Source organism: Pseudorca crassidens, chromosome 13 (genome assembly GCF_039906515.1).
Source record: "Pseudorca crassidens isolate mPseCra1 chromosome 13, mPseCra1.hap1, whole genome shotgun sequence".
NCBI classification, from domain to species: Eukaryota; Metazoa; Chordata; class Mammalia; order Artiodactyla; family Delphinidae; genus Pseudorca; species Pseudorca crassidens.
This window is the reverse complement of record NC_090308.1, coordinates 7387105-7414924: the sequence shown is the minus strand read 5'-3', so window position 1 is coordinate 7414924 and position 27820 is coordinate 7387105. Positions and strand designations below refer to the sequence as shown.

The 27820-nt window shown below is 45.3% G+C and overlaps 2 protein-coding genes across 3 annotated transcripts in view; one reads left to right on the top strand and one right to left on the bottom strand.

Moving 5' to 3' along the window:
- SLC22A3 (solute carrier family 22 member 3) overlaps positions 1-6806 on the top strand; it is an 88800-nt gene extending 81994 nt beyond the window's left edge. Inside the window, exons 10-11 of one of the 2 annotated variants that reach the window (XM_067701610.1) lie at positions 1081-1180; positions 5392-6806. In XM_067701610.1, the coding sequence (XP_067557711.1) occupies positions 1081-1180; positions 5392-5452 (161 nt within the window). In that variant the 3' untranslated portion in view covers positions 5453-6806. Of the gene's footprint in view, positions 1-1080; positions 1181-5361 lie in introns of both variants that reach the window. The other variant, XM_067701609.1, reaches the window with a different exon arrangement.
- Positions 6756-27820, bottom strand: part of PLG (plasminogen) — a 46072-nt gene continuing 25007 nt past the window's right edge. The window contains exons 11-19 of the mRNA XM_067701608.1: positions 24525-24706; positions 22736-22884; positions 21396-21489; positions 16974-17094; positions 14842-14922; positions 14210-14350; positions 12226-12332; positions 8632-8777; positions 6756-7980 (exon numbers count right to left, since the gene is read on the bottom strand). Of these exons, the coding sequence (XP_067557709.1) occupies positions 7819-7980; positions 8632-8777; positions 12226-12332; positions 14210-14350; positions 14842-14922; positions 16974-17094; positions 21396-21489; positions 22736-22884; positions 24525-24706 (1183 nt within the window). The 3' untranslated portion in view covers positions 6756-7818. The remainder of the gene's footprint in view (positions 7981-8631; positions 8778-12225; positions 12333-14209; positions 14351-14841; positions 14923-16973; positions 17095-21395; positions 21490-22735; positions 22885-24524; positions 24707-27820) is intronic.

Below are 27820 nucleotides of genomic sequence, written 5' to 3'. Positions count from 1 at the left end.
GGCAGCAACTGGCGACCTGGCTGGAGCAAAGCCAGAGGGGACATGGAGCAGAGCCGGATTAGGGCAGGTGGAGGTGGGAGGTGACTCTGGTCCGCCAAGGTCAACTGTCAAGTTTTCAAGAATTTTTGAGCCAGTTTAAACACATCCATCATTAAAAATGGAATATATAAAATAGATTAAAAACAGAGGTAATAAATACGCACACCTCATCGGTTCCTAATTCATTGAGTTCTACTGCATCTGTCCCCGAGGCTGGTGCGCCCACCGTAGTCCATGGTGGAGATGCTGCCGCCCATCTCCCCAGAGCCTCACTCGCGACGTCACACTGCTGGTTCGAATCGCTCGCATCCACGATGGGTGTATTTACACCACGGAAACAGGGAAATGCTGCTGCACATCAGGACTCTATTTTCTGGAGAGCTGGCTGTTAGACATTTACCAGCACAGCGCTGGGATATGAAGATGTGTAGAAAATAGGAGAGGATGGTGTTTCAAGAACTGTGGTTCTAAAGAACGGAAGAAGGGAGGATGGTGAGGTTGATAGAAGGCTCTTTAAAGAGGAGAGATTTGAATATGTTTCAAGGCGACCACTGATGGGTTAAAGGTACTGGAGGGAGATGAATCACTACAGCGCGGAGCCCACAAAGACGCCAGGAGATGCTCTCGGGCAGATGTGGGCACAAGTCTTGGGTGTCACATGATGGAAGCAGGAAGGGGAGGGGCAGGGTGCCGTGAAAGGAGGCTGAGGGACTCCTCACTGGTGGCTTCTATGTTCCCTGTGAAGTAGGAGGTGAGGGCTTCTCGGAGTGTTTGGCACTTGGTAGGTCCTCAGTAAATTGTGAAACGAGTGAATGAATGGATGGATGCCAAGAGCACAGGAGCGATGGAACCGTCTAGAGTTTGAGGAAGGCTGAGAACCTGTGAAATCATGACAGAGGAACGCTGGGCAGGGTGACCAGAGGGCTGCTGCGGGGCAGGGTGAGTCCAGGTAGCGAGCACAGCGGCTTCCAGACTGAGCAGGGGGCCGTGAGGGGGGGCTGTGCGTTCCCGGTACCGTAACGCCTTTCTCCTGTTCCACAGGTATCCTGGCATCTGTCTGCGGTGCTCTTGTGATGCTTCTGCCTGAAACCAAGGGCATTGCCCTGCCAGAAACAGTGGATGATGTAGAAGAACTCGGCAGGTGCAGTACAAAATGCAGCACATCCTAATTAAAAGCAGCATTTCAAGCCCACTGGGGAGGGCGGTGCCAAGAAAATCGAACATCCGGGGGGAATATAATATTAAATCCCCATCTTACATCTTAAGCAAAAAGTTCAAAGTAGATTTAAAAGGTTAATGTAAAGCAAATCTGTAAAAGAATATGTTTTATTTTTTAAATGTGGTTATGAAGAGGGAAGCATTTCCAAATGAGGTGTTAAAACTCAGAAGGAATCTAAAGGAAAGAGACTGATGATTGGACAAAGTAGAAATAATTTAAATGTGCATCGATAGGCAACCGATGGTGAAAATGATAATATATCTATAAAATAATTGAGATATAGCTATATGGAAAGACATGGAGGATTTTCAAGATGGATTACAAAGTGAAAAGTCACAGAACAATGTGTTATAGTATTTATTAAAAAATAAAACCAAGGGGCTTCCCTGGTGGCGCAGTGGTTGAGAGTCCGCCTGCCGATGCAGGGGACACGGGTTCGTGCCCCGGTCCGGGAGGATCCCACATGCCGCGGAGCGGCTGGGCCCGTGAGCCACGGCCGCTGAGTCTGCGCGTCCGGAGCCTGTGCTCCGCAACGGGAGAGGCCACAGCAGTGAGAGGCCCGCGTACCGCAAAAATAAATAAAATAAAATAAAACCAAGAGTAATCCCTCTCTATAACTAGATGGGAAAATAAATGCTAGTCAGATGATGATAGAAGAATGATAGCTCAATCGATAGACAGATAGATGAATGATAAGTGATACATAGATAGAAAGAAGATAGGAGAAGGACAGTGAGAAAGAGACTGAATTTGGGAAAAGGGTGTCTAAATGGTGTACAGGGAAAGTTAATATCCAACCAACATATGAATATGAAATATGTTTTTGTTATATCACGAAAAATCCACAGTACACATATTCTAATCTCCTCTGAAATCTTCCATAATAAAAAGATAGGAAGAGAGAATATGAATATGAGAATGCATAGGAAAAGATCTAAAATGATAAAATATACCCTCTGGGGATAGAAATCGTTTGGGAAGTGGGGATGTGGAAGGGAGGACATTACTTTTATACCCCATAGACTTCTGAATTGTTCGATTTTTTATTTTTTTAATTACAACTCATGGTCTTGTATCATTTGTGAATTTTATTTTTTTAAATTTTTAAAATTTTCTGGCTGCACCGCGTGGCATGTGGGATCTTAGCTCCCTGACAAGGGATCGAACCTGTGTCCCCTGCATTGGAAGTGTGGAGTCTTAACCACTGAACTGCCAGGGAAGTCCTCATTTGTGAATTAAAAAAAAATAATTTAACAGCTAATTTTATTTATTTATTTTAAATTTATTTTTGGTTGCATTGGGTCTTCATTGCTGGGCACGGGCTTTCTCTAGTTGTAGTGAGCGGGGCTGCTCTTCGTTGTGGTGCGCGGGGTTCTCATTGTGGTGGCTTCTCTTTTTGCGGAGCACAGGCTGTGGGCACGCAGGCTCAGTAGTTGTGGCTCGCGGGCTCTAGAGCGCAGGCTCGGTAGTTGTGGTGCACAGGTTTAGTTGCTCCACGGCATGTGGGATCTTAGTTCCTGGACCAGGGATCGAACCTGTGTCCCCTGCATTGGCAGGCGAATTCTTAACCACTGCACCACCAGAGAAGCTCCTAACAGCTAATTTTAAAAATAAAAATCCATCTTCTTCTAAACAGTGACCTAGAAATTAAGAGTATGGATCTCTAAATTTTTAAAAAGTGTATCAAAAGTATTTATGACAAGACTGAAATGTTAGTAACCTCATGGCAGTTTTATTCTTCACTTGACAGACTGGGAAGAGAATAGAAACCGACATTTTTTAGGTCCTTATATACGTGATCAATGGTTTCATATATGTCATTTCCTTTAATACTCAAAGTGATTGTGTGCAATACAAGTTCTTATCGTTACTTTTTTGTATACTAGGAAATCTATGCTCAGAGAGACTTCACAACTTCTACATGCTAGTACTGGGATTGATATTGTGCAGTGTACAGGTGTGACTGTTGTTTTGGGTAGTTTTATTATCTTATGCTGTATCCTACTTGATTATGAGTATTTTAATAGCAAGAATCCCCTGGTAGTATTGGAAATTTCTCTCTTCATATCCTCTTTTAATGAGGTCCCATCCCCCTCCCCAGAGATAGGCAACCATCGCTCAGAAGTATTTCAACCAGACCTTTAAAACCTATACAGTGATTTCATAGTCCTATTTCTTGATGCTATTTTGAAAAATAAGATTGACGAATCATCTCAGAACTTTCCTAAGAAAGGCTTATCAGTGTACTCAAAACCAAACCACCAGCTGACTTCTAACAGGACTGGCCAATCAGAGCACAGGTGGACATTCGTCCCATGAAGTAACCCAATCAGATTCTGTGCTTGTTTGTAAGTAAACTGATAGGTAATGGCTTATTCCTCAACCAAAGCTCTACCTATGTTTTAGCGTAAAACAATGCTACGTGAAGTCTGAGGTGTGGTGGGAGATTCTCTTTAAGACATTGCCATTTTATAAACCAAAATTAAGTTAAGAAATTTATAAAAGGGGGGACTTCCCTGGTGGGTGGTCCAGTAGTTATGAATCTGCCTTCCAATGCAGGGGACTCGTGCTCGATCCCTGGTTGGGGAACTAAGATCTCACGTGCCGCGAGGAAACTAAGCCCACACGCCATAACTACTGAGCCCCCATGCCACAACTAGAGAGAAGCCCGCGTGCCACAATGAAAGATCCCGAGTGCTGCAACTAAGACCCAACGCAGCCATAAATAAATAAATAAATATTTTTTAAAAAAAGAAATTTATAAAAGGTATCAAAACTGTCCTCTTGAGTGTTACATCATGGAAAGACCTGCATCATCCAGAAAGGATAAACATGCTGCTAGCTGTGTCATCACAGACAATTATTTGGTTTGTATGAGCGTATGGGGGCCAGATCAGGGTGGGCGGTGTCCAACCCTGTCACTCCAATTGCAGTCATGCTAACAGACCAAAGGAAAGAAGACTATTTAAGGTTAGATAAAGCAGGGGAAATGGTGAGAAAGGAAATAGGATTATCTTCAAATAAGATATCCAAACTTTAAGGGCAACTTCTCATGGGCTGATGTGCCCTGCAGGATCTGTTCAGGGCTGGAGTACGCAGGAGAGCATCCCGGCCGGGATTATAGGGTCAAAAGTAAGAAGTTCAGTGCTGACTGTTGGTGGCACAAGCCTGGGAATGTGTCATTGGAGTTTTAAGACGTCTAACTCAGTGGTGCAGAGTTCTTTTCCTGCACATCTGCTGCCCTCTTTTATGAATGCCCTCTGTGCAGACCCTCCAGTGACAGGCACTGCATTCTTCTTTTTGACTCGACTCCATTTGCTGCTGCTCATTTATAGTGAGCGTGATAGACTCATTCTTGATCCCCAAACCAGTCAGAAGTCAGATTTTCAAACTCATCAGGAAAAAGTGGAGGAAGAGGGAGTGATTTGAGATCAAGACTCTTTTGCCAATTCAATCATATTAAAAATAGAATTAAACAATTGGAAGAGATGGAGTTTTGGAGGTGAGAAGGCCATCTCAATGGTGTGCAGGGAAAATTAATATACAAGCAGTACATACACAGGAAGAATTCGACCAACAAAAATTCAACTTACATGAATTTTTTTCTGTTTGTAAATTTTCATAATTAAAAAATTGGGTAAATTAATTAATTATGCCTGGTCCCTACCCTTGAAAAAACGTCTAATAAAAGTCTGATCTATGGTTTTACAAGTTAAGCACATTGATTGCATTCTATAATCACTTACTCAGGAACAAAAACTACTTAGCCCCAAGTTACGGAAACCTGTTAGCATTTTCCCTTCTACAACAGCACTTAGTCATTTTCTCATTTCTGCTTTCTTTTGTTCACATCAGCAGCTCATTTCCAAACCATCTGTTACAGAGTAGAAATTCATAAAGAATTTATATGTGCTATAATGCTAATTAACCCCTGCCTAGGGATTGAGGGCAGGCCAAAAATGACTTGGAGACAGTTAATTTTGTTCCCTTTGAGTTGGGTTTTTATGAGCAGTTACGCATGAGTGTATTCGATCAAAACCAACTATGAAATTGAGTAATAACAAAAAGACTTCCTTCTCACTAGTTGTGTAATCTTTTATAAGGACTTTCTCTTTTCTCCTTTGTTTTGTTAGTCCACATTCCTATAAATGTGGCAGAAAAAAGAAAACTCAAGTTTTGAGCTCTCACCTTTGAGCCCCCTGCCAGAGATGCAAGGAAAGAGCTATTCAGGCTGGTCCCCCCCAAGGAGCCGACGTGCCTTGCAGAGACGTGTGTGTGTCCACTTCAGCTGTGCAGCTCCAAGTGTTTTTAATACTTTACATAGACATTCAGACTATCCAGAGTATTTTTATACAATGTCGGATGAATCAAGACTCATCGTGCTGTCAAAGTTTCTGGGAACATGTAATATGTGACCGGTTTAGCCAAGAGCCCGTTGTGTGCACAGCTCCTCCTGAGGTTTTTCCTCACGCTGGGGCAGTGTCTCTGACCCACTGGGTTACAGAGAGACAAGAGAAGCCCCACCCAGTTCTCAATGACGGTTCCATCAGGAATGCAAGATGTGCAAACCAAGGATCTGGGGCAAGTGTACAGAAATGGGCTCATCAAATCTGATCAAGACATGGAGGCTCTGAACTGAGGGTTCTGATGATTCCAGGGAAGATGAAGATGTGGGAATCTTGTTAATGCGGAGACTGAATCTAAGGACCTCGGGCCACCTGGCTCTGAGCCTTTGCTTTCTCTTCTCACCTTAAGCCCCTTAAGCTCCTGGAGCATCTAGGGTTGCAGGCACTTTTAGGCCTTGTTCCAGAAATAAGAACAAATCTGCTGGACAATTCAAGGATTTGGCTCTATTATTTGTAAAATCAGATTGGTCCTGAGATGATTCAGGGTAACTGCGGTCCTCCTTTAGTGGACACCTAGAGCCACATATTCAGTGTTTTACTGGTGAAACCCATGGACTATGACTTCATGGGTCTTCAGATTTTAATCATACAGGGATATTTATCTTATATGTGTGAGTTCAGCTCTATGATGATGCCCGTGGTCAAGAGTGAAAACTATGGACAAATCTCATTCAATCTTGACACTTTTGCCTTGTCTTGGGAAGAAGCTTACATTTTAGTTTGAAAGAAAGGTCAGTTATATCCATGCTTAAAAGAATGAGCAGAAGTTTATATTGTACATGACTTTACAGGTACTAATAAGGGATTGGATCGTTCTTTTTTGTTACTGAGACTTTTTGAAATGTGGAGTTTAAATACAAATATGCTGTCTTTATGATGTCCTGCTTTCTATGTCACATTTGTTATATTTTCAGGTTCAGTATGTATCTTATGCAGAATTGTTTAATGAATTATTTTGGGTGGACAGGTAAAATGGGAGCCAAAGGGAAACCTTGCCAGTGAGGAAAAAATTTCTATGTGAACGTGTGACGATATGTACGGTGTACGTGCTAATTGTAAAATAAGTTTTTAATCCTTAAAGCACATCAGAATTGAATATGAATACTTTATTTTTCAATGAAATAAACACAGTTCTTTAAGGGTGTAATGCTGCACTTACCCTTTATTCATACACCCTTGCATTTTTGTTTCTTTTGCATTTTTCTCTTTGCTGTGAGATGACTGTTGCTTCTTGATACTATCACCTTGGAATTGTATTTTGAGTTGACATTTGGGTTCTGATAACAATAAAAAAAATGTAAATTGTCAAGAAAAATCAATTGGCATCCTTTCTCTTCTTTCTGAACGTGAGTCACTGTAAAACACTCTTCCCATGTGACAAAGTATACTACATATCCAGGCAGCCAATTACTGATGGAAATTAAATAGTCCACCTTCAGTATATGTTCGTTGCTCCTTTCCAGGCTCTTGGCACCATTCCTAGACTCATATGTGACCCAGAATACCATTCAGACTCTTAGCTGGTCTTGTGTTACGACACTTCCATTGCCCGGTTTACTTCTCAGAATACAGCTGTCTGCCCAGGGTCTCCTGTGCTGGGCTAGAGTCAAGTTGTCAGTAACAGATTTCATTCCCAAGAACAGAATTTGCGCTCATGATTCCCCATATATGCTGCAGCTTTGAAAACATTCATCCCAGTGCCAAAAATAAAGACGTTAAAGATGTGTGACAAGGTAAATATATAGGTGACTTACTAGGGCTTCTCTATTCATCTTACAGGCTTCTCGTTCCTCTCTTCCTTATGAGAGGGAACGAAATCACTCAGGTCTGTAAGAGTTACACCATTTACAATTGGTAGGATGAACGAAGAGCATGAAAACAGTGAAAATCAAAAAATTAAGTCAAAGGAAGTACAGAGTTTATTTTCAACAAATGTCATAGCTGTATTGCCTCATTATTACAGAATCCAGCAGTCCATGGATAGGAACAAGTTATCCACAGCAATACAAACAAATGTTGCGGTTGGGAGTAGCTGGTAGCTAAGTACAGTGTCAAACTTAGTTTGATTACCGTCAATTAGTTTTGAGTACGCTGAATTCCCTACCCAGGTTCCAGCTTCAGATCTGCTGATGCTTCACTCTGCCTCCCATCTAATTAATTCTTTCTCATTGTTTCTTCAATCCAAGTGACAAACTTTGAAACACGAACATACACACCAGGCTTATTGGGGCGTGCACAGCCAAGACCCCACGAAGTGACTCCTTGTAAAATGTATTTGTCCTTCTCAAAGCAAACCAGAGGCCCTCCACTGTCACCCTACACAGAGGAAGGGAAAAAACCATGAGAGGATTAAGCTTCCATCCTTTTAGTATGGGATGTCATCCTTCTATTACCCAAATGTAAGTTGTTCCCAGTATTTGAACATCCCTTTCCAACCAGAAAGGAACTTAGTAACATATTATTGGAACATCTGCTGTGCTTCAGTACTAGGCAATGTACGTTTAACGAAACCGTACCATTTAGTGTTTCCCGGGGGGAAAAGAAATCCCTTGTGAAAACTGTATTCATCCCTTCAAGCCTTGGGGTTTCTCTTAGGGAGGGTAACCCCAGGAACAATCTTAAAGGAGGTGTGGGAGGGTCTTTGTCTTATACCAACCTCCCTTTCCTACTAGAAAGGCCACGTCCCGAGTCCCACCCAAGATCCCCCTCCCAGAGGCGTAGGGGCTGTTGCCGTGATGGTGCCTAACTATTCCCTTACAACCAGTGTGGAACTCAAGGCCGAAGAAATCACCCTAGATGACCTGAATCAGCCTTCAGAGACACACTTAAAAGGTTTCTGGGCAACATTTAGACTGTGGCCTTCGACTGACAAATCCTTCTCGAATTTGCTGCTTTGGGGCTGAAATGTCTAAGGGGCCAAAACAGGCCAACACAAGATGAACTTTGATGTCTTTAGTCTTTTGTTACCTGGCAGCTGTCAGCACCTCCAGTCAGATGCCCCGCGCACAGCTCGGTGGGTTTGACTCTCCCATTCAGATACTCATAGCGATTGCACACCTTGTTCTCAATCACAGGCAGCCGGGCTTCCTTGAGCAAGCCAGCGCCGTAAGTGCCTGTGTTTAAAAAGATGAAACGCGTGGTGACTGGATCGAAAACGTGTCCGCAAGGAAGCTTCCAGAACAACAGAGCAGCAATGATGGATCTCATGTTCATCGTGAGGTTGGATAAAACAAGAAGTCAGTTCCCGGTACTAGAACTCTTTCTTTTTTCTTTTTGACCCTTGAAAGTATAAACATTATATAAGATTTCATGTTCCCAAGACCTAGACTTAATTAACCTGGGCTTCTTTATGGGATTTTGAGGTTGGTTTGTGTTGTTATGTTTTGGTTTCTTTTTTTTTTAAACTATAAAGAAATTTACTTTTAATGTATAAAGGGAGATTGAGAAATAGTAGTGCTGCTATTTTCATATATTCCCTTCTAGGATTTTTATACGCTTCTTTTACTACTTATATCATAGTGCACATTTTTCCCACACAAAGTTATATCATAAAGACTTTCATAAACCTACAGTCTGTATAATTCATATTTTAGTTGGGAGTGACTGATGAATGGGTTCGGGATTTCCTTTTGGGGTGAGGCAAGTGTTCTGTAAACAGTGGGGACGGTTGCACAACGTTGTGCAGGTGCTAAATGCCACAGACTTGTACTCTTCAAAATAGTTCAAAAAGTAAATTTTACGTTACGTATATTTTACCACAATATTTAAAAAAAAGAACAACTGTCATTTACTGACAATTAACTTTTTCAGGCACAAGCTCATTATGTGGTGTAGCTCACTTAATCCTTAAAACAGTCCGATCACCGAGGCACTTTTGTCGTTCCTATTGTACAGTTAAGGAAACTGAGGCTTAGGAAGGGTGTGTAGTTTGCCCAGGATCACCCAGCAAGTACGGTGGAGCTGGGATTTGAACTTGGGTCTGCAACATCATGGCCCAAACTCTTCACCACCACGTTCATTGGCTACAACAGCTGCTCTCAACGTGTCACTTCTTTGTTCCTACAGGTTATTCATATTCCTTAGTATTTTCTTAAGTCTAAGTTCTGAGGGATTATATAGACATATTTATGGTTCCCAATATCTTTGCCAAATATTTTCTAAACAGGTGTGACAGTGTAAACTGTCACTAGAAAAAAAGCAGCGCACAACAACCTTCTGAGCGTGTGGGGTCTAATAATTTTCAAATGCTTGCTAATGTGATGGGTGGACATTGTCTTAATTTATTTCCTAATTTACATTTCTTTTCCGATTAGGGCCAGTAAAGATTCTTTGATGTGCTTGTTTTCCTCACTGTACTTCTTTCTTCGTGAGAAAAACTGCTTTTTCTTACTTTGGCAAATGGAAATAGAACCCGTGCACAATCACAAGAAGTGATGATGTTTTCCAGATGGACACACCCAGGTACGTCTCAGCATTTTCACAAATAATCCAGTTTTCCAATTTTGCAAGCCCAGCTTTCATGAGTTTTGCAAAATCTTTGCGTTGCCAGCGTGAAACAGCCAAGAAATAAGGTACTGCTTCTTCTCCAAAGACTTTTAATAAAATCGGAAAATTGTCTTGAGTTCAGAAAACTTACGCTGGAGTTGACGGGAGCACCTAAGAGAACCACCATCTGGAAAGAAGAGGCGAGTCCCAGCCCTGGGCAGGCAGAGCCACTGAGGACGAAAGTCCTGACCACAGAAGCATTGGGTAGCGGATGCATTTTCTGAATTGGGTGGATATGCAGAGGGTGCGGCCTTCTCAAAAATTTTTGCTGAAAATTAATTTAACTGAGTGTCCTGCTCTTACATCTGCTTTCTGAGCAAGACAGGCATCCCGAGGCTAGGGACAAATCCACTGCTAGTTGACCAGACGCCTTCGTGGTCTGTGCAGAGGTGCTGCCATCGTGTGGCCACAGGAGAGATGGCGTTTCTGAGGGCCTGAGGCTGAGGGTGACCTAGGGACCTGATGGGGTGGTGGGGACGTCGAAGCAGGTCCCCGAAAATACCCAGCGATTGCTGATGAGGGGCTGACATGAATGACCCCCTCGACATCAACTCTTACCTTGCTTTGGAATACGGAAGTCAGGGCAAGTCTGGAGACTAAAGGGGAGAATTCTGACCTCACACGGAGAGGCTGATTGATCTGATGTCATTACTGACACATAGAAAATCGGTAAACAGACCTGACTCATGTTTTGTGACTCCTGATCCAATGAATACATTGAGAATCATTTTCTCCAGTTAGACATTCAGACGAGGCCTGGAGAGACAGGGGAACCCAGTGCAGGGTGATAGTTAGAAAAGTGTGGGTGCTGGGTGAGACAAGAAACAGTGAATGGGCTTGCGGGGGTCTGGCAGGCCTGGGTTCCATCAGGGCTCAGCTACACACAGGTTATGTGGTACTTATTGACGACAGTGACAGTGGTGATGACGGGGAGGGTTGAGGGCCGACCATGACGGCGATGGTGATGATGATGATCCTGAGATGGTGAGGGTGATGGTGAGGACGGTGGTGGTGATGACGGTGTCCATGGTGATGGTGGTGGTGATGATGGTGGTGATGGCAGTGGTGGTCGTTTAATAGGCACAGGAGCTGCTGAAATACCATCTCCAAAGCACTGAGCTCTCCCTATGCACTATCTCAATCCTCACAGTGACCTCATAGGGTGGCACAGATGAGGAAACCAAGGCTAACATGTAGAACGTAATTTGAAAACACGGATTTTATGGATGAGGGCTTAGATGCCAAATGGTACAAAGAGGTAAGGTGACTTGTCCCGTTCGCCCAGCTGGTGGCAGAACCAGAACTACTTTCCAGGGTTCCTGACTCCCACTCTGGTGCTCCGACCAATGCTTCTGAGAAAGTGAGGCAGAGATCTAGGACATTCTTATAATGTTCCTAGGCCCGAGTCTGAAGAGTATAATAATAATTTTTATTATAATATAATGCAGGGCATACTGCAAAGAGAAGACGGGATTCCCAAAATATAGTACCGGCTGCTGAGCCAGGATCCTGCAGAAACGTTTCCTCTCTCATCCTCACCCCGTCAACCAATACCAAATACCATCCTAGAATTGGGACCTTTCTTTCTTTTCCCTGCTGTCAGTCTGCCCTACCCCCAACAACGTCTCCACACAGAGCCAGGCAAGTGGGTATTTGGGGAGACTAGTTTAACTATAATTTTTGTTGTTGATTTGCACCATGTTTGGGAACTCTGTGCGCTTAATTCACATGAACGACAATCTAACACCCTTAATTTGTAGCTTGTGTCAAAACCCTACTTACCTGGGGACACAATATTAACCTTGGATTTTTGGGGTCAGAGTCTCAAGGAAACACTACCCTTCCCCTCATCCATGTCCCTTGATGACTGATTATAGAGACGGAGGCAGATGTCCAGACAAAGTCAGGAAGGGAGTGGACCTCACTCACTGATAGAAATTGGTACACATGCTCATTTTCCAATGTAGGTTGCAGGTCAGAACAAGTTCATCATGTGAGTCACAGAATTTATCTTACCTTGGGTTTCTCCCCAGCCAGTGATGTAACATACTGTCCGGTCCGCGACCACATAATTCGGGGATGGCAGACAAGCTGGGATTACCTTTTCGGTGATGATGGCAGGGCTGAAAGGAAAACATCAAAAGTTACATTTGACTGCCCTGCTGGGAGACTTCTGCCATTCATCTGTTGGTCACAAGACCCCACCTGCCCCAGAGCCCCAGAACGCTCTGAGCTGGTATTTCTTCCTTGCTTCACTGACACAGCGCAATGTAGAAAACAACTTTTCATCCCCACATTTGCCTGTAGTATCTTATGAGTCAAAAAAAAAAAAAAAAATAGAACATTTTGTTTTAAAGGCACCAGTTGTGGACAAGAAACTAGAGGTGGGAACAGAGATGACAATGACTTTTAAGGTCTATTCTCGCACTATGGGAATTTTATACCAGGTGCACACTTCTAGATGAAGTTAAGAGGGCTTCAGTCAGCAGGTGGACCATTCGGCTGAAATACAATCACAGGGCTTTAATAATAGCAAGGGCCTTGTGCCACTAGGAGCAGAAGCTGCTCTATCTTCGGGGTCCTCAGTTTCCTCACCCATGAATGTTACAACACCATGGCTGGAAGAATCCAATATAATGCAAGATACCAAGTCAAAGAGGATTAGAAGTAAGTACCTTGCATAAGCAAAGTAGTGTTGTTTGCCAAAAACTTTCACGTTAGAGTTCCAGAGAATCAAATATTAGAACTTTGATTTTTAGACTCGATTCTATTTTAGTAAGTTCAGGAGGAAAACCCACTGAAGATGAGAAATGCCTGATTCTGATTAAGAACCATCATGGCCTTCAACTTCGAAGCAGACACACGCTGTCAGAGCTACCAGAACAGATTGGCGTCTCACGTGGAGCGGGGGCCACAGTCATCACGGTATAGGTTCCCCTGGCGGAACGCCAATGCCTGAGACTCTTGGGGTTTGGGGGGCCTGGGGGTGGGTACCCGAAAAAGCCCAAGCGTATCAGTCTATCGGAGAACACATCCAGAACCCACGTTCACTAAATGACTTGCTCAAGGATCAGAGCGTTCCTGATGGCCCCAGGGGACCATGGAGAAAAGCGAATCAGCTCCTTTTTTAGGCTAAGCGAAGAAGGCCCTTTCTTTCCTTTCCAGAGCGTCCAAATACCCCAGGGAGTCACTCAGTTTACTGACCCAGAAAACTTGTGAAGTGTTTTCTGTCCAGACCCAGCGAGCCCCACTCAGACTCTTGACCCCTGGGCTGGCCACATCCTCGTCACCGTCACCGTCGTCCCGCTGTCGTCTGGAGCCCATCGTGCATGGCCGATGGGCTCTGCGTGCCTTGCTGGCTGTCCCAAATGTGCCTCTTCTCAAAATAGCAGTCTGTTTATTTAGCTGCCTCCCTTGTGACCTGTTTCCAAATACTGCTCACTTTAAATGACGTTAACAAATTTATCATTTTGTCAGACTTACTAAAACCCCATTTCAACAGGAAACATAAATCCAGAGATAGGAAGAAGGAGAATCTGCACTTGTGAATTGTGAGTGTGTGTGTGTGTTTACATCGCCTTTTATGAAGTGCATCGAAATATACATAATCCCATGGGATTTCCCCAAATATATTATTACACTGAAAAGAGAGTGTCAGCCTGGAATAATTGAATAATTCTCTGATTATGAATGTATATTAGCTGACTGGGGAACATTAAGTGAGAGAGTTTGAGGGGTAACCTGTACCTCATGTTTCAACTCGCTCTTTTTCCGCAAGAGGAAGCTGTGTCCTGGTGCCTTTGTCATGACCACGGCTAGTAAGAGCAGGCGGGGCTGAGCCCAGGTTTTCTCACTTGAAGGTCAATGCCTGCCCCAAAGCCCCGTGCCTTTGGGGTCCTAGACGGGGCTGCCCACACACAACTCTGTTACGGCTCACAAACCCAGCGATGAGCAGATGTTCTCACTGCTCACAGGGTGAGAGTCACGGGCGAGCCAGTACCTGCTCAGCTTGAGCAAGGCCATGTCGGCCCGAGTGGGCTCCGGGAACAGCTTGGCCACTTGTATTTCCTGGACACTGTCTTCAACGGCGGTCTCTTGGTGTGCGCCCAGGATGACCTTGTATGATGCCGGCGCTGAGTAGCTAGAGAAGACAGCAACGTTAGGAACAAAATCTGGGCCAGCCCTTCATCGGGTGCCCTTCTGAGCCACAGCACTGCGTCTTCTCCCCACTGGGCTACCTACCATCAGAGACCTCCGAGTGGCAAGAAACAAGTTCACGGTTTACCTGAACCTGGCTGTTAAGGAATGTTCTCGGGGCTGCTTTCGGCCTGACCACAGAGGAAGAATGACACCAACACTGAAGTTGGCGCAGGGCAGATAGGGGTCTGTCTGCTTCGTTTCTCTCTAGAAACACCTCCTCCTCTCTCGTCCAATGGCCCTGGCAATTCTGCCTCAGGCCCTTCTCATCCACTCCCTGGTCCCCAGTGTCACTGCCATGAAAGGAAGGAGGGAAGGAAGGGGAGGGGACAGGGAAGGGGAGAGGGGAGGAGAAAAGGTGAAGGAAAGGAGAGAGGGGGAGGCGGAAGTCTTTAAGACGAGTGAGTCTTTGTGTCAGGGGTCCCCTAAACATACCTGTCCAGGCAGTGGGCAGCAGTCAACACCCACTCTGGGGATATTAAAGTGCCTCCACAGAAGTGGCTTCTAGAAGGAAATCTAGAAGGAAAACGTGCCAGGATTTTAGTTCAAACCTGATGATTTATTCCTCAGAAAGCCCGGAAGTGGTGCTCACTCTGTTGTGATATTGCTGACGTTCCCAAAGGACAAGGTGACCAGCCCGTCATCGGGATGGTGGGAGCTTTGAGCTGTGCTCCTGTGGTGGGTTCTCAGGAGGTCACTACACCACTCTGGAAGGTGGCTGGTGCGCAGGCGAGGCCCAGCAAAGCCACGCGACTCCAACAGGGGGTCCACGCCCATGGCTTTGACCCTTTGACCCTGGACTCCAGCTCCCTGTCCCTTCTTTTATTTATTTATTTATTTATTTATTTATTTATTTATTTATGTCTGTGTTGGGTCTTCGTTTCTGTGCAAGGGCTTTCTCTAGTTGCGGCAAGTGGGGGCCACTCCTCATCACGCTGCGCGGGCCTCTCACTATCGTGGCCTCTCCCGCCGCGGAGCACAGGCTCCAGATGCACAGGCTCATTAATTGTGGCTCACGGACCTAGTTGCTCCGCGGCATGCGGGATCCTCCCAGAACAGGGCTCGAACCCTTGTCCCCTGCGTTGGCAGGCAGACTCTCAACCACTGCGCCACCAGGGAAGCCCTGTCCCTTCTTTTTGACAAGATCTATGCAAGACCCGATGAGTCATTCTTCAGGGAACTAAATGGGATCCTGAGTAGCCGTGATTCACGGGCATCTGCTAATCTTAGCTGAGAAAGTTCGCTCTGGGGGGAACGTCCCCTAAATCATTTACTTTATAGGACTGCTTAGGCACGGGGTTGCTCATAAAATTTGTGTGAGCCGCTCCAAAGCCCATCATAATGAAAGGGACACAAATAGTAAGTGAATGACCAGCAAGGCGATTATCAATCTGGAAATAGACCACAGCACATCTTGGGAAAGAGGGAATATGAGATACGTGAAAGGTGAAGGCTCTGTATCTCAAGCAGTTACTAAATGATAAGACAAATAAAAGAAAAGCCAACTCAACCAGGGAATGAAATAGACTGTTTTCATTCATCGATAGCATCTCACAAGCGGAAGGAAGGAAGACCACTGAGCACAGCGATTGGGCACATGCGCTCTGGTGCAACATCAAAAGCAGATCAGCCTGTTTCCCGTGTGTGCTTCGAATGAGACCAAATGGGCTTATTAAAGGCGAGCGCCACTGAAAGATAACCTGAACCTTCTGGGTCATGTAGGATGGGGACTGATCACTCTTAAATTACGGCGATCCTGAGCTACCCTTCACTGAACAAGGTGCGTTTTGCAAATAGGTGAGCACCCTTTGATTAAATTCAGTAGTTCACAAAACTGTGGAAGGAAGGAAAGAAAGAAAGAAAAAAAAAGAGAGACTCTGTATCTGTGATATATTATAGATAATTTAATCTTTACCCTCCCCCTCCAGGTGTCCCATTTCTAAAAATATCCCTTTCTCTTCATTTGACAAAGTAACAGTGGGTATCTATCTAAACCCTCAAGGCATCTTCCATACTTTTTCAGCAATATTGGAACTTAGTGTAAATTGCTACATTTATCAATTTTGATGATAGCTGCCCAGATCAAAAAAAAAAAAAGTTCTAATTCTGACTGTTTTCAAACTGAAGAACATAGAAAAGAATATAACAAAAAAAGAAGCAGACTCACAGATATAGAGAACAAACTAGTGGTTACCAGTGGGGAGAGGGAAGGGAGGAGGGGCTATATAGGGAGGGGGAGTGAGAGGTTCAAACTGTTAGGTATAAAATAAGCTACAAGAATATATCATACTACACGGGGAATATAACCAATATTTTATAATAACTATAAATGGAGTATAACCTTTAAAAATGGTGAATCACTATATTGTACAACTGTAACATATTGTACAGCATCTATACCTCAACTAAAAAACATAGAAAATATTTTTTGTAGTTTTCCTTACCCCTTTGCAGAACTTAGAGGCAGGTACTGATACTGAGGGTATGTGGATTTAGTGTGAATGTAGAAAGGTTTTGCAAGGAGTACACAGGAGGATGGAATACACTGTTTTTGGAAATGGTGTTACCTTTTTCGAAGGCTGACTTGCCAGGGCCAGGAGTGTGGGGTGGACACGCACCCACCTACAACCCTTCCGGGACACTTCTTCGGCTCTATCTGGGGCTTTCCACAATCAAATGAAGAGGAAGCTGTGGCACAAAGTGGGAAAAATTTGCATTTGAAGACGTGAGAGAGCAACTCATGATAAATTCATGGCTCATGGCTGAAGCACTGAATTTTTGACATCCCAAAGCCCAAACTAAATAGTAAAATCATAAACAACTTTTGGAATATTTTTTCTAAGTTTCAAGAGTGGTAGGGGACAACAGCATTTCCTTCTCCTTTCAAGAAAATACAAGTACTTTTTTTTTTTTTTACTGCTTTCTTAAGGAAGTGATTAAATAAATTTGGAAGAGTTAGGCATTAGAATGAGAGCTTTTTGGAGAGGAGCTTGACTGACACAAATTGTTTTTCTGACTTGATGTGAATATCTAGAGAGTGAACCATCGTCACCATCATCATCTGAACCATGTAAAGTTTACTGAAAACCATAACTGTCATCCCCATTGAAAGGCACTAAGAGTATTTTTAAAATGTGAATCTCTGTGTGTGCACGTATGTGTGCGTGTGTTTGTGTGTGCACGCATGTGTGCGTGTCTGTGTGTGTAGCAAGGATAACAGTCCTAAACTGAAATAATGGCTTCTCTCAGCCAGTTTCAGGATGACTCTTCCAGGGAGCCTCCCAAGACTAACCCAATGCCATGGGGATGACTTCCGTTCGCTTGCCTTCCTCTCTATTCACTCTCCCACCTGCTTTCTCTCTCCACCTGGCTTGCAGGGTTCCTGGAGATTAGGGTTAATGCTCCATCTCTGGTTGGTGTCACTTACTAATGTCTAGAACAGTTCAGGGGCTACACAAGGTATTCATAAAGGGCTTCTCCACTGTCTGGAGTCCTTTAAGATCTTCAAAAACAGAAGCATAAATCATCTTGATAATGACATTACAAGGAGAAATTTTTTGCTCTTAATCAACCAAGAGATTCTATCCTCTAGTGAATCTGGAATCTGAATTTTCCAAATACCTTTCCAATTGTCTTGGCCTATTCTGAGAATCTATATACAGAAGTTGTTTTTTTTTTTTTAAAGAAGCATGCAATATAATGAAATCCTACTCTCTAACACTGACCTTAATTTCTCTTACTGTGTCTTACACAGAATAGACTTACAGAAATGGACTAAGAAAAGAATAACTACAGATATTGTGGTACCCTGGTCTTAGTATTTGAAACAAAACTGAAGTTCTATTTATTTTTAATTACTTACTATTTGTACTGTTAGTGTTGGTGGAATTGAAATGAGTTGTTAAAACCAATTAACAAAAATTTACAATTTAAAATAAACGAATATAAATAAATAAAATTATGTTTAAAATGGGCATCTTTCAAATTTATTTTCATTTTATTTATTTATTTGCAATACGCGGGCCTCTCACTGCTGTGGCCTCTCCCGTTGCGGAGCACAGGCTCCGGACGCGCAGGCTCAGCGGCCATGGCTCACGGGCCCAGCCGCTCCGCGGCACATGGGTTCTTCCCGGACCGGGGCACGAACCCGCGTCCCCTGCATCGGCAGGCGGACTCTCAACCACTGCGCCACCAGGGAAGCCCACATCTTTCAATTTTTGAGGTTAATATTAAAGAGAAAAACAATACAATCCCTTGATAAAATTGAGAAGCAGAATACTGGGCTGAATAGAATATATTTCTGATTTCAAATTGTTTTACTTATGCTATTATGTGCAATTTGCATGGTGCCATTGTTTTCATAACACGGAATATTTACACACATTTTTCAGGTGAGTTGCTTAAAGAAGCTTACGTGTAGCCTAAAAAGTTAATCAGTGTTACTTTTTCATTTTAAAGATGTTTTCCATGTGAATTACAGACAATGTAAAGTTTGGAAATTTTAAGGAAAATTGCTGTTAGGAAATTTCTCACTTACATAAAGGAAATCCAAAATCTCCCAGGAATAAGCAATAAAAATCTTTTTTAAAAAACAGAGAAAAAAGGGGCTTCCCTGGTGGCGCAGTGGTTGAGAGTCCGCCTGCCGATGCAGGGGACACGGGTTCGTGCCCCGGTCCGGGAAGATCCCACATGCCGCGGAGCGGTTAGGCCCGTGAGCCATGGCCACTGAGCCTGCGCGTCCGGAGCCTGTGCTCCGCAACGGGAGAGGCCACAGCAGTGAGAGGCCCGCGTACAGCAAAAAAAAAAAAAAAAAAAAAAAAAGACAAAAAACAGAGAAAATGAAAATAACCTAAAAAAACAAAGTCATGCTTCAAAGAGATTTCATATTCTGTAAAATCTGAATAAACTTATCGAAAGCCATCCAAGCACACACAGAAAGTACCCTTAACCTGGGATAGTGACCCTTTTAAGCACCGACCTGACATGTTGGAGGAACTGTGATTTGAGATTTCGTTCATTTATTTGAATACATATTTGCTGAATTTACTCATTCAGCAAATATGTATTCAAATATGTATACGTAGTGCCTGGCATGTACTAGGCATTGCTCTAAGCACTAGAAAGAAGGAAACAGCTGAGGTGTGTAATCTTTACCTTCTGATGGTGGGTACGTAAAAAGATGTTGCACTGGAAGATTCAACAGAGGCCCCAAGGATGCCCGGGGATGTGTAAGGTAAACCTCCATCTGCAGACTTCAAGGCAAATAGCCTCTTCTACAATGCTGGTACTCTTACCCAAGTCAAGGATGGAAAAGAATCAGGTTCTTAAGATGGAAGAAAGAAGAAAGGATGGAGAGAGGGCTGTTCCAGCGGACTGTGAGGTCCCCGCTTCCTCATGATGTGGGCACGTTATCAGACCACGTGGTCTGATCTTGAGACATATTTCCTGAGGAAGGATACCCAGGCCTGCGTCACACCTGAGAAGCTGATAGCGTCCGGTGGTGACTGAGGGCTGCACCTGGGACGTTACTGTACTTCCCTTCAGGGGGAATCAGAGGTGCATGAATCCCAGGCACAGCTGTAGAGGCCGGGGTGGGACTGTCAAGCTATACAAGTTAAAGGCAATCGTGCCACATAGGCAGCCTGTCCAGGATAGCGAGGCCACGCGGTAAGAGGCAGTGGGGTACCAGAAAGCTTCAGGGTGGCAGGGAGGAGTGGAAAGGGAGGCGCTAACCCCACCAGGGGCTCTCAGATGGAGGGCCACCAAGAGAGCTTGTGCACAGCAAACACACACTGGAGAACGAGTCAGCTATAAATTCCCCAAGTCCAGAGAGCACAAGGACAGCAACCAAGTAGAATCTTTCCTGTCACCCTGACCTCTCCCTCCTCCCCTGCTCTACCCAGCAGTGGCCCCAAATCAAAGCCCGACAGTGTGGCTCCGGAGCTCTCAACCCCTTCCCCAAACTGCCTCCCAAACCATCTCCGGACGTGGACTTAAGTGGCTGCAGCAGCAACTTCTCTGCTCCAGCCTGTCCCCGCACGTGGCAGACACAAGCAGATGCAATCAAACGGTGCAAAGGAGAAGTCCAGACTGATTAGCGGGAACCAGGACAGATGGTGTTTGCAAAGATGGGTCAGCGGAAAGTAAGGTAGGGTCCAAATCAAAGTGGTTTACATTGTTCTCCAGACCTGTCTATGGATTTGTTACCCCTATCTATCTATCTATCTATGGATTTGTTACCCCAGACTTTTCAGAACTAACGTCAACTCCCCTTTCCCTGATCCAAGCTTCTCACTCCCTAGAAAAGTCCTATCTATGGATTTGTTCCCTATGTATGGATTTGTTACCCCAAATTTTTCAGAACTAACTTCAACTCCCCTTTCGCTGAACCAAGCTTCTCACTCCCTAGAAAAGTCTCAGAGAAATGAGGAAAGAACCCAGCAAGCTTCCTCTAAGTTGTCTGATTAATGCGTGGCTAGTGCATAGTCATCTTAGGATAAAGAAAACTGGGGCTTTGTAAAGAGCTGTGTTACTGTTCATTGAATTCTTAGGATGACAGTTTATAGGTTTACAATGTATGTTGTATGTTTAGCAGTTTCCTGCTGTTTGTACTTTCTTTCTTCTCAGCTGCTGAAAGAGAGCGTTTCCTATCTGGGTGACTCTAAGTTTGTGTTTCATGCCTCCCACCCCAGACACTGGAGAGTTCAGTGGAACTGTCTGGAGGCTGATTAGATCACCTCTGAAGTTGCTCTTTTGGAGAATTTTGCATTTATTTTGTTTACGGAGTCAGAGGAGGGGGCGGTGCCTAACAAAGGGGGCCACGAGTAGGACAGATTCAAGAGGCCCAGGATGAAAAGAGGGCTCCCAAGGAGAGGGGACCCTCTCTTGCCCAGAAGCGCTCAGCCCAAACTCTTGTCTTGCAGATCTAAGACCAGGTGATGCTGCATTTATTTAGAAGTCATTTCCTTCCGAAAAAGAAAGAAGCTTACCACAATGAGGGACATCACAGTAGTCAAAAAGTTTTCTTGGATTTGTCGTGTAGCACCAGGGACCGTTGACATCACCATCAGGATTGCGGCAGTACTGGAAAAAGAGGCTGGCATATAGGGGGTGGCGCACACCGGGGCGGGAGAGGGCAGAGAGTGTCACGTGAGGCTGGCATATAGAGGGTGGCGCACACCGGGGCGGGAGAGGGCAGAGAGTGTCACGTGAGGCTGGCATATAGAGGGTGGCGCACACCGGGGCGGGAGAGGGCAGAGAGTGTCACGTGAGGCTGGCATATAGGGGGTGGCGCACACCGGGGCGGGAGAGGGCAGAGAGTGTCACATGAGGCTGGCATATAGGGGGTGGCGCACACCGGGGCGGGAGAGGGCAGAGAGTGTCACGTGAGGCTGGCATATAGGGGGTGGCGCACACCAGGGTGGGAGAGGGCAGAGAGTGTCACGTGAGGCTGGCATATAGGGGGTGGCGCACACCCGGGCGGGAGAGGGCAGAGAATGTCACATGAGGCGCAGACACTGGTTTCACTGCTGTCCTGAGAAGTTGAAGGGTTAGTGCTCCTTTGGGGGGGAGGCAGGCAAAGCTACCACTTCAGGATGCGTGTCAAGCCTCTGACTCACAGAATGCCATCCGTCACTTCTCCTTGTTCAAAAGGAGCTCCAGGCTAGAGGCCACTCCCCTGGGGAAGGGGTGAAGACCCTGAGGCGTCTTGAGGTAGAGACTGTATAAAGGGGCCTCCCCGCTCAGCAGCCTGTGTCCGTGGGGACCGTAGGGACCCGACAGTAGGGGACTGTAGACGTGGATGACTCGTCCTGTACCTTGTTCATGTCAATCTTCTGCTTGATGGTGCCTGTTTGCTGTGGCTTCAGAATTGCTTATTCCCCTGGCCTGGGCACCCTCTGTGGGTCAGCTGTGGAAAGACTGTGTCTTCCTTTTCCTTCCCTCTACACACCTATACCCCAGAGGAAACCACCCCAGAGAATGTGTGGGACTAGGGGAAATCCTAGTGGAGTCCTAATTATGCATCCAGTTTTTTTCTAGAAAAATCCAACTACAATGTCATGAAGGTCATCTTTGATCATTGGAAACCATAAACCAGTAACAAAAGCAGACAGGAAATGTCACACATGGAAGTGATAAAAGCAGGGAGGTTGGCTTGCCCGTGCTAACCCTCCCTCCCACGTGGAGGCTGGTTAGATCCTACGCTTGGTCCCCTGAAATCTCTCGCACTGAACCTGCGTCAGGCTGACTTTCTGTAACAGAGGGTCAATTCAGTCTGCAAAGACTCGTCAACAAAAGGCAAACTCGAGTCCAAATCGAAGCGGCTTACATTTTTTTCCAAACCTGCCCGTGGGTTTGTCTCTGGAGTGAAAATGTTGTGTTTGTGGGGCTCCTGGGCAGCCCACTCCTGACAGGGGACACCGGCCACCGTGGTCGCCTTCTTGCCCCGGTATCCTTTACCAGTGCCGAACATGCAGTCTGTAGGGGAGAGAGAATGGTGGTCTCCTGTCATTACACAGAGCCAGGTGACAAGGAACAAACGCAGCAGTGCTAGGTTTCTCTCAGGACGGCCTGTGGTCACATCCTTCAGAACACAGGAGTGCCGAAGACTTCAGTGAGCTCTGCGGAATTTGACAAGTTACCAGAAACGCTATTGGCTCAGAAATAATTACAAGCCGAGATGTTAGAATGGGAAGGTCGGCCAGGACACTAAGACAATCAATTTTATAACAAGCTGAGTGGTAACACAGATGCCACCGTGAACTGTTAGATGATTCCTGAACACCTCAACAAGGATGGAGAGAAACAGTGCGGATTGAAAAGGATTTTATAAAAAATATTATTTTGGCCAGAGCTGTGCTGTGAGTTCCCACCTTCTGGGATGAAAGAGGTAATAAGGAGATGACTAGAGGCCCCTTCCCCAAACTCATCCCTCACCTCAAGCCTTGCGGTTGGGGAATTCAGCAGAACCCCTCAGAGAAATTGATGTGTGTTACATATGGGGACCAAGTGCCCATTGCTCTGATGGCCACTTGGAAAATCCACAAAGCAAAAGCTGGGCCAGCTGGCTTCCCAGTCAAGGAGCAGGGCTGGGCTAGGCAGCCTCCAGTGTTTTCCAGGGCCAGGGTGTGTGAGTTACTCATGTACCAAGTGTGGGGCATCACGTGAGGCCATGCGAGGTCTTATCAGGGGGGATCCCCAGCTGGAGCATGGCACTCAGAGTCTCACCAAGAAAGAGTGGGGAGAGATGAGCTGGCCCTGTGTGTACAGCAGCTGTACAGGTGTACAGTAGGGAGCAGTAGGTGAGGTTTCTCCAGCATCCTGGAGGAGGCAAGTCCACCTCCGGAAGGAGAGGGGGTCTCAACTTGAAACCAAGTTCTCATTTAATCATTTCTGTCTGATTTTGGATTATCTGAAAGTGGTCAGACAAGCCATGGGACCCCTGAGTTTTCATTCCGGGGCAGGGGGAGAATCAGCCCCCTCTGTTTCCTTACCCTGCAGCGGTACAGAGCACTTCCTGCCACCTGACAACCACAGGACCAGGGGCTAAGCACTTAGAGCGACACGTGGGCGAAGGGCCAGGGAAACAGAGAGGACTGTGTTATTTTCATGTCTCCCACCTCAGATGACAACGACATTCTTATGCTCAGGCCCCGAAACCCTTGGAGCTACATGTCCGCTTCGCCAGGTGTTTGTTGGAGATGATCTTTGACGGTCCTCCTAGCCCTCCTAACTCTGTACATTCAAAACCAAATCAGCCATTTCTATCCCTCCATGCAAAAGGCAGAGACTTGCTTTTCTAGAATGTCCCATCTCGGCCACCATCATCAACCTGTCAGTCCACCCAGGCTCAAAATTGTATCCATCCCTCACAACCAACTAGTTTTCAAATCCTAAAGAAACGCCCTACCCCATCATGCCAGCAAGAGCAGCTCTGGCTCCCCCAGGTGATACACTGAGGCTTCCTTCCATATCGCAGACTCAGCCAGCGCTGCAGCTCCCTGTAACAATGACGCCTCTGCATCCCAAAGATTTTCCATCTCTTATCATCCCGACCATATACCCATATTCCATCTCTTATACCCAACCATATAGATGTCTGGCCACAGACTTCTTACCTGCTTCAGAAGGGTCCTGTATACTTGGAGCCTGGGCAGCAGTTGGAGATTCTGTGACCTGCTCTTGTGTTCCTGAGCATTTCTTCAGGTTACAGAACTCCCATCTGACGCTCGGATCAGTGGTATAACACCAAGGGCTTTTATCAGCATCTGGATTTCTGCAGTAGTTCATGGTCAAGCCACTGTAAATTCCACAACAGTATAGGTCATGAGAGGTGAGCGAATCTTCAGGGGCACCCCAGCACCCTCTGAATTTTGTTACAGCAAAGTGACTGAAATATTTCCATTAAGATACCAAAGGTACCAATTATTATTATGATGTCACAAGCACAGATGGTCCTCAACTTCTTCCAAAGTGGGTAAGTTTTTAAAAATAGGTTATAGTTTTTATTTTAAAAAAATCAAGGGACTTCCCTGGTGGTGCAGCGGTTAAGAATCCGCCTGCCAATGCAGGGGACACGGGTTCGAGCCCTGGTCCGGGAAGATCCCACATGCCGTGGAGCAACTAAGCCCATGCGCCACAACTACTGAGCCTGTGCTCTAGAGCCTGTGAGCCACAACTACTGAGCCCACGAGCCACAACTTATGAGCCCACACACCACAACTACTGAAGCCCACACGCCTAGAGCCCGTGCTCTGCAACAAGAGAAGCCACCGCAGTGAGAAGTCCGTGCACCACAAGGAACAGTAGCCCCTGCTCGATGCACTAGAGAAAGCCCGCCCGCAGCAGTGAAGAACCAATGCAGCCAAAAATAAATAAATTTGTTTAAAAAGAAATCAAAAGTAATATATGCTCCATATAAAAACAGATCATATATAAATTTATAAGAGAAAGTATCAGAATATCTTCCTTTCCCTGGGAATGTCAGATACATTCCCCAGGGATAACCAGTATGGATTTTGAAGCATGTATTTTAGAGGTTTTTAAAGGCACATACAAATATATCTATATCTCTGGCTTTCTCTCTCTATGTGAGTACATAGGGCTACGTAAGTTGGAACCAAAACATATTTATCCAAGGCAGAAAAGACATACAAGATGATACTGATATTCCCAGGCCCGCTCTCTTATTCTATTTACTCATACTGTATTTTACGATGTAACAAAAACTCATGACAGTCATATTACTGTAAATATCATAGGTAGATCAAGTGGGTTTGGGGATTGGAAGGCTTGTGGAAGCCTTCCTGGAAAACTAGCTCCCAGGCAGGATGAGGTTTCCAGAGGATGCATTCTGGGGCATACGGGGAGGAACCCCAGACCCCTCTAGCTGGAGCCACTCGGGGACTGAGGGGAGGGGGCGTGACTAAAGGACAGTGGGATCAAAGGGATGAAGGGAGACGTCTGGATAGACCACAGGGTCTGTGGGAGCTGAATCAGAAACAATTGGATAAGGACAGAGCAGACGAGCAGCCTGGGGCTCACTGGGCAACTTGGATCCCCAGGGCCAGAACTTCGCCCCAGCCTCTCAGAAGCCTCAGCCTTGGACACCCCTTTGCAGCTTCGACCCATGGCCTGAGGCTTGTGAGATAGTTTGAAACGTATTATGGGAATCCAGCGACTCTGTGTCTGTGGGTACTATAGACAAGTGACAGTCTCAAGCCCAGGCCCACAAATTGAGGAAGCCCGTTAGCAGGTTTCTGAGCCCTGGATGTGTTAAAATCTTGTTATGTGAAACAGACTCCTGCTCTTTTTTTTTTACATCTTTATTGGGGTATAATTGCTTTACAATGGTGTGTTAGTTTCTGCTTTATAACAAAGTGAATCAGTTATACATATACATATGTTCCCATATCTCTTCCCTCTTGCGTCTCCCTCCTTCCCACCCTCCCTATCCCACCCCTCCAGGCGGTCACAAAGCACCGAGTCTGTCATACAGAGTGAAGTAAGTCAGAAAGAGAAAGACAAATACCGTATGCTAACACATATATATGGAATTTAAGAAAAAAAAATGTCATGAAGAACCTAGGGGTAAGACAGCAATAAAGACACAGACCTACTAGAGAATGGACTTGAGGATATGGGGAGGGGGAAGGGTAAGCTGGGACAAAGTGAGAGAGTGGCATGGACATATATACACTACCAAACGTAAGGTAGACAGCTAGTGGGAAGCAGCCGCATAGCACAGGGAGATCAGCTCGGTGCTTTGTGACTGCCCTTTTTTTTTTTAAGGTAGTTTGACGAGTTTTGATGAACACACATACCTGTATAACCCACACTCCTAGTGCGATAGAGAACATTTCCATCAGCCCCAGAAACCTCCCTTGGGTCACTGCTCAATCAATCTCAGCTGCCCCCCAGACGCAAATACTATTGATTTCTTTCACCATAAAGTAGTTTTGCCTTCTCTGGAACTTCCTATGAATGGGCTCATACAAGTATGTACCTTTTACGTGGCTTCTCTCCTTAGGATAGTGTTTATAAGCTTTATCCGTGCTCTTTGAGAGTATCAGTAGCTTGTTCCTTTTTATTTCTGAATAGTATTCCATGGCATGAATATCCCACCAATTGTTCATGTTCTTATTGATGGCCACTGAAGTGCTTTCCAGTTTGGGGCAATTTTATGACTGAAGCTGCTAAGAACTTCCTGGTAGATCTTTTTGGGGGCTTATGTTTCGTTTCGCTTGGGTGAGTATTCACAAATAGAATCGCAGGTTTGTAGGAAGATGCACGTTTAACTTTATAAGAAAATGTTGGACTGGTGTCCAGAGTGGTCGGTCCATTTTACATCCCTACCAACATGTGTGAGGGCAGCAGCTGCTCCGCAGCCTGGGCACACTTCTTATTTTGTGGTTATAATTCTTATTTCTGTAATGGCTAAAATGTTGAACATTTTTTCAGGTGCTTATTGACCATTTGTATATCTTTCCCTGTGGAATGTCTATTAAAGTCTTTTGCCCCTTTTTATTAGGTTGTTTGTCTTCTTACTAGTGGGTGGAAGGGATCTTTACACATTCTAGATACAAGCCGTTTGTTAGATATATGGATTGAGATTATTTTTCTCCCAGTCCCTGACTTGTCTGTTTTCTTTCTTTTTTTTTTTTTTTTTTTTTTTGCGGTATGTGGGCTTCTCACTGTCGTGGCCTCTCCCAATGCGGAGCACAGGCTCCGGATGCACAGGCTCAGCAGCCATGGCTCACGGGCCCAGCCGCTCCGCGGCATGTGGGATCTTCCCGGACCCGGGCACGAACCTGTGTCCCCCGCATCGGCAGGCGGACTCTCAACCACTGAGCCACCAGGGAAGCCCTTGTCTATTTTCTTAACAATGACTTTTGATGAGCAAAGTTTTCATTTT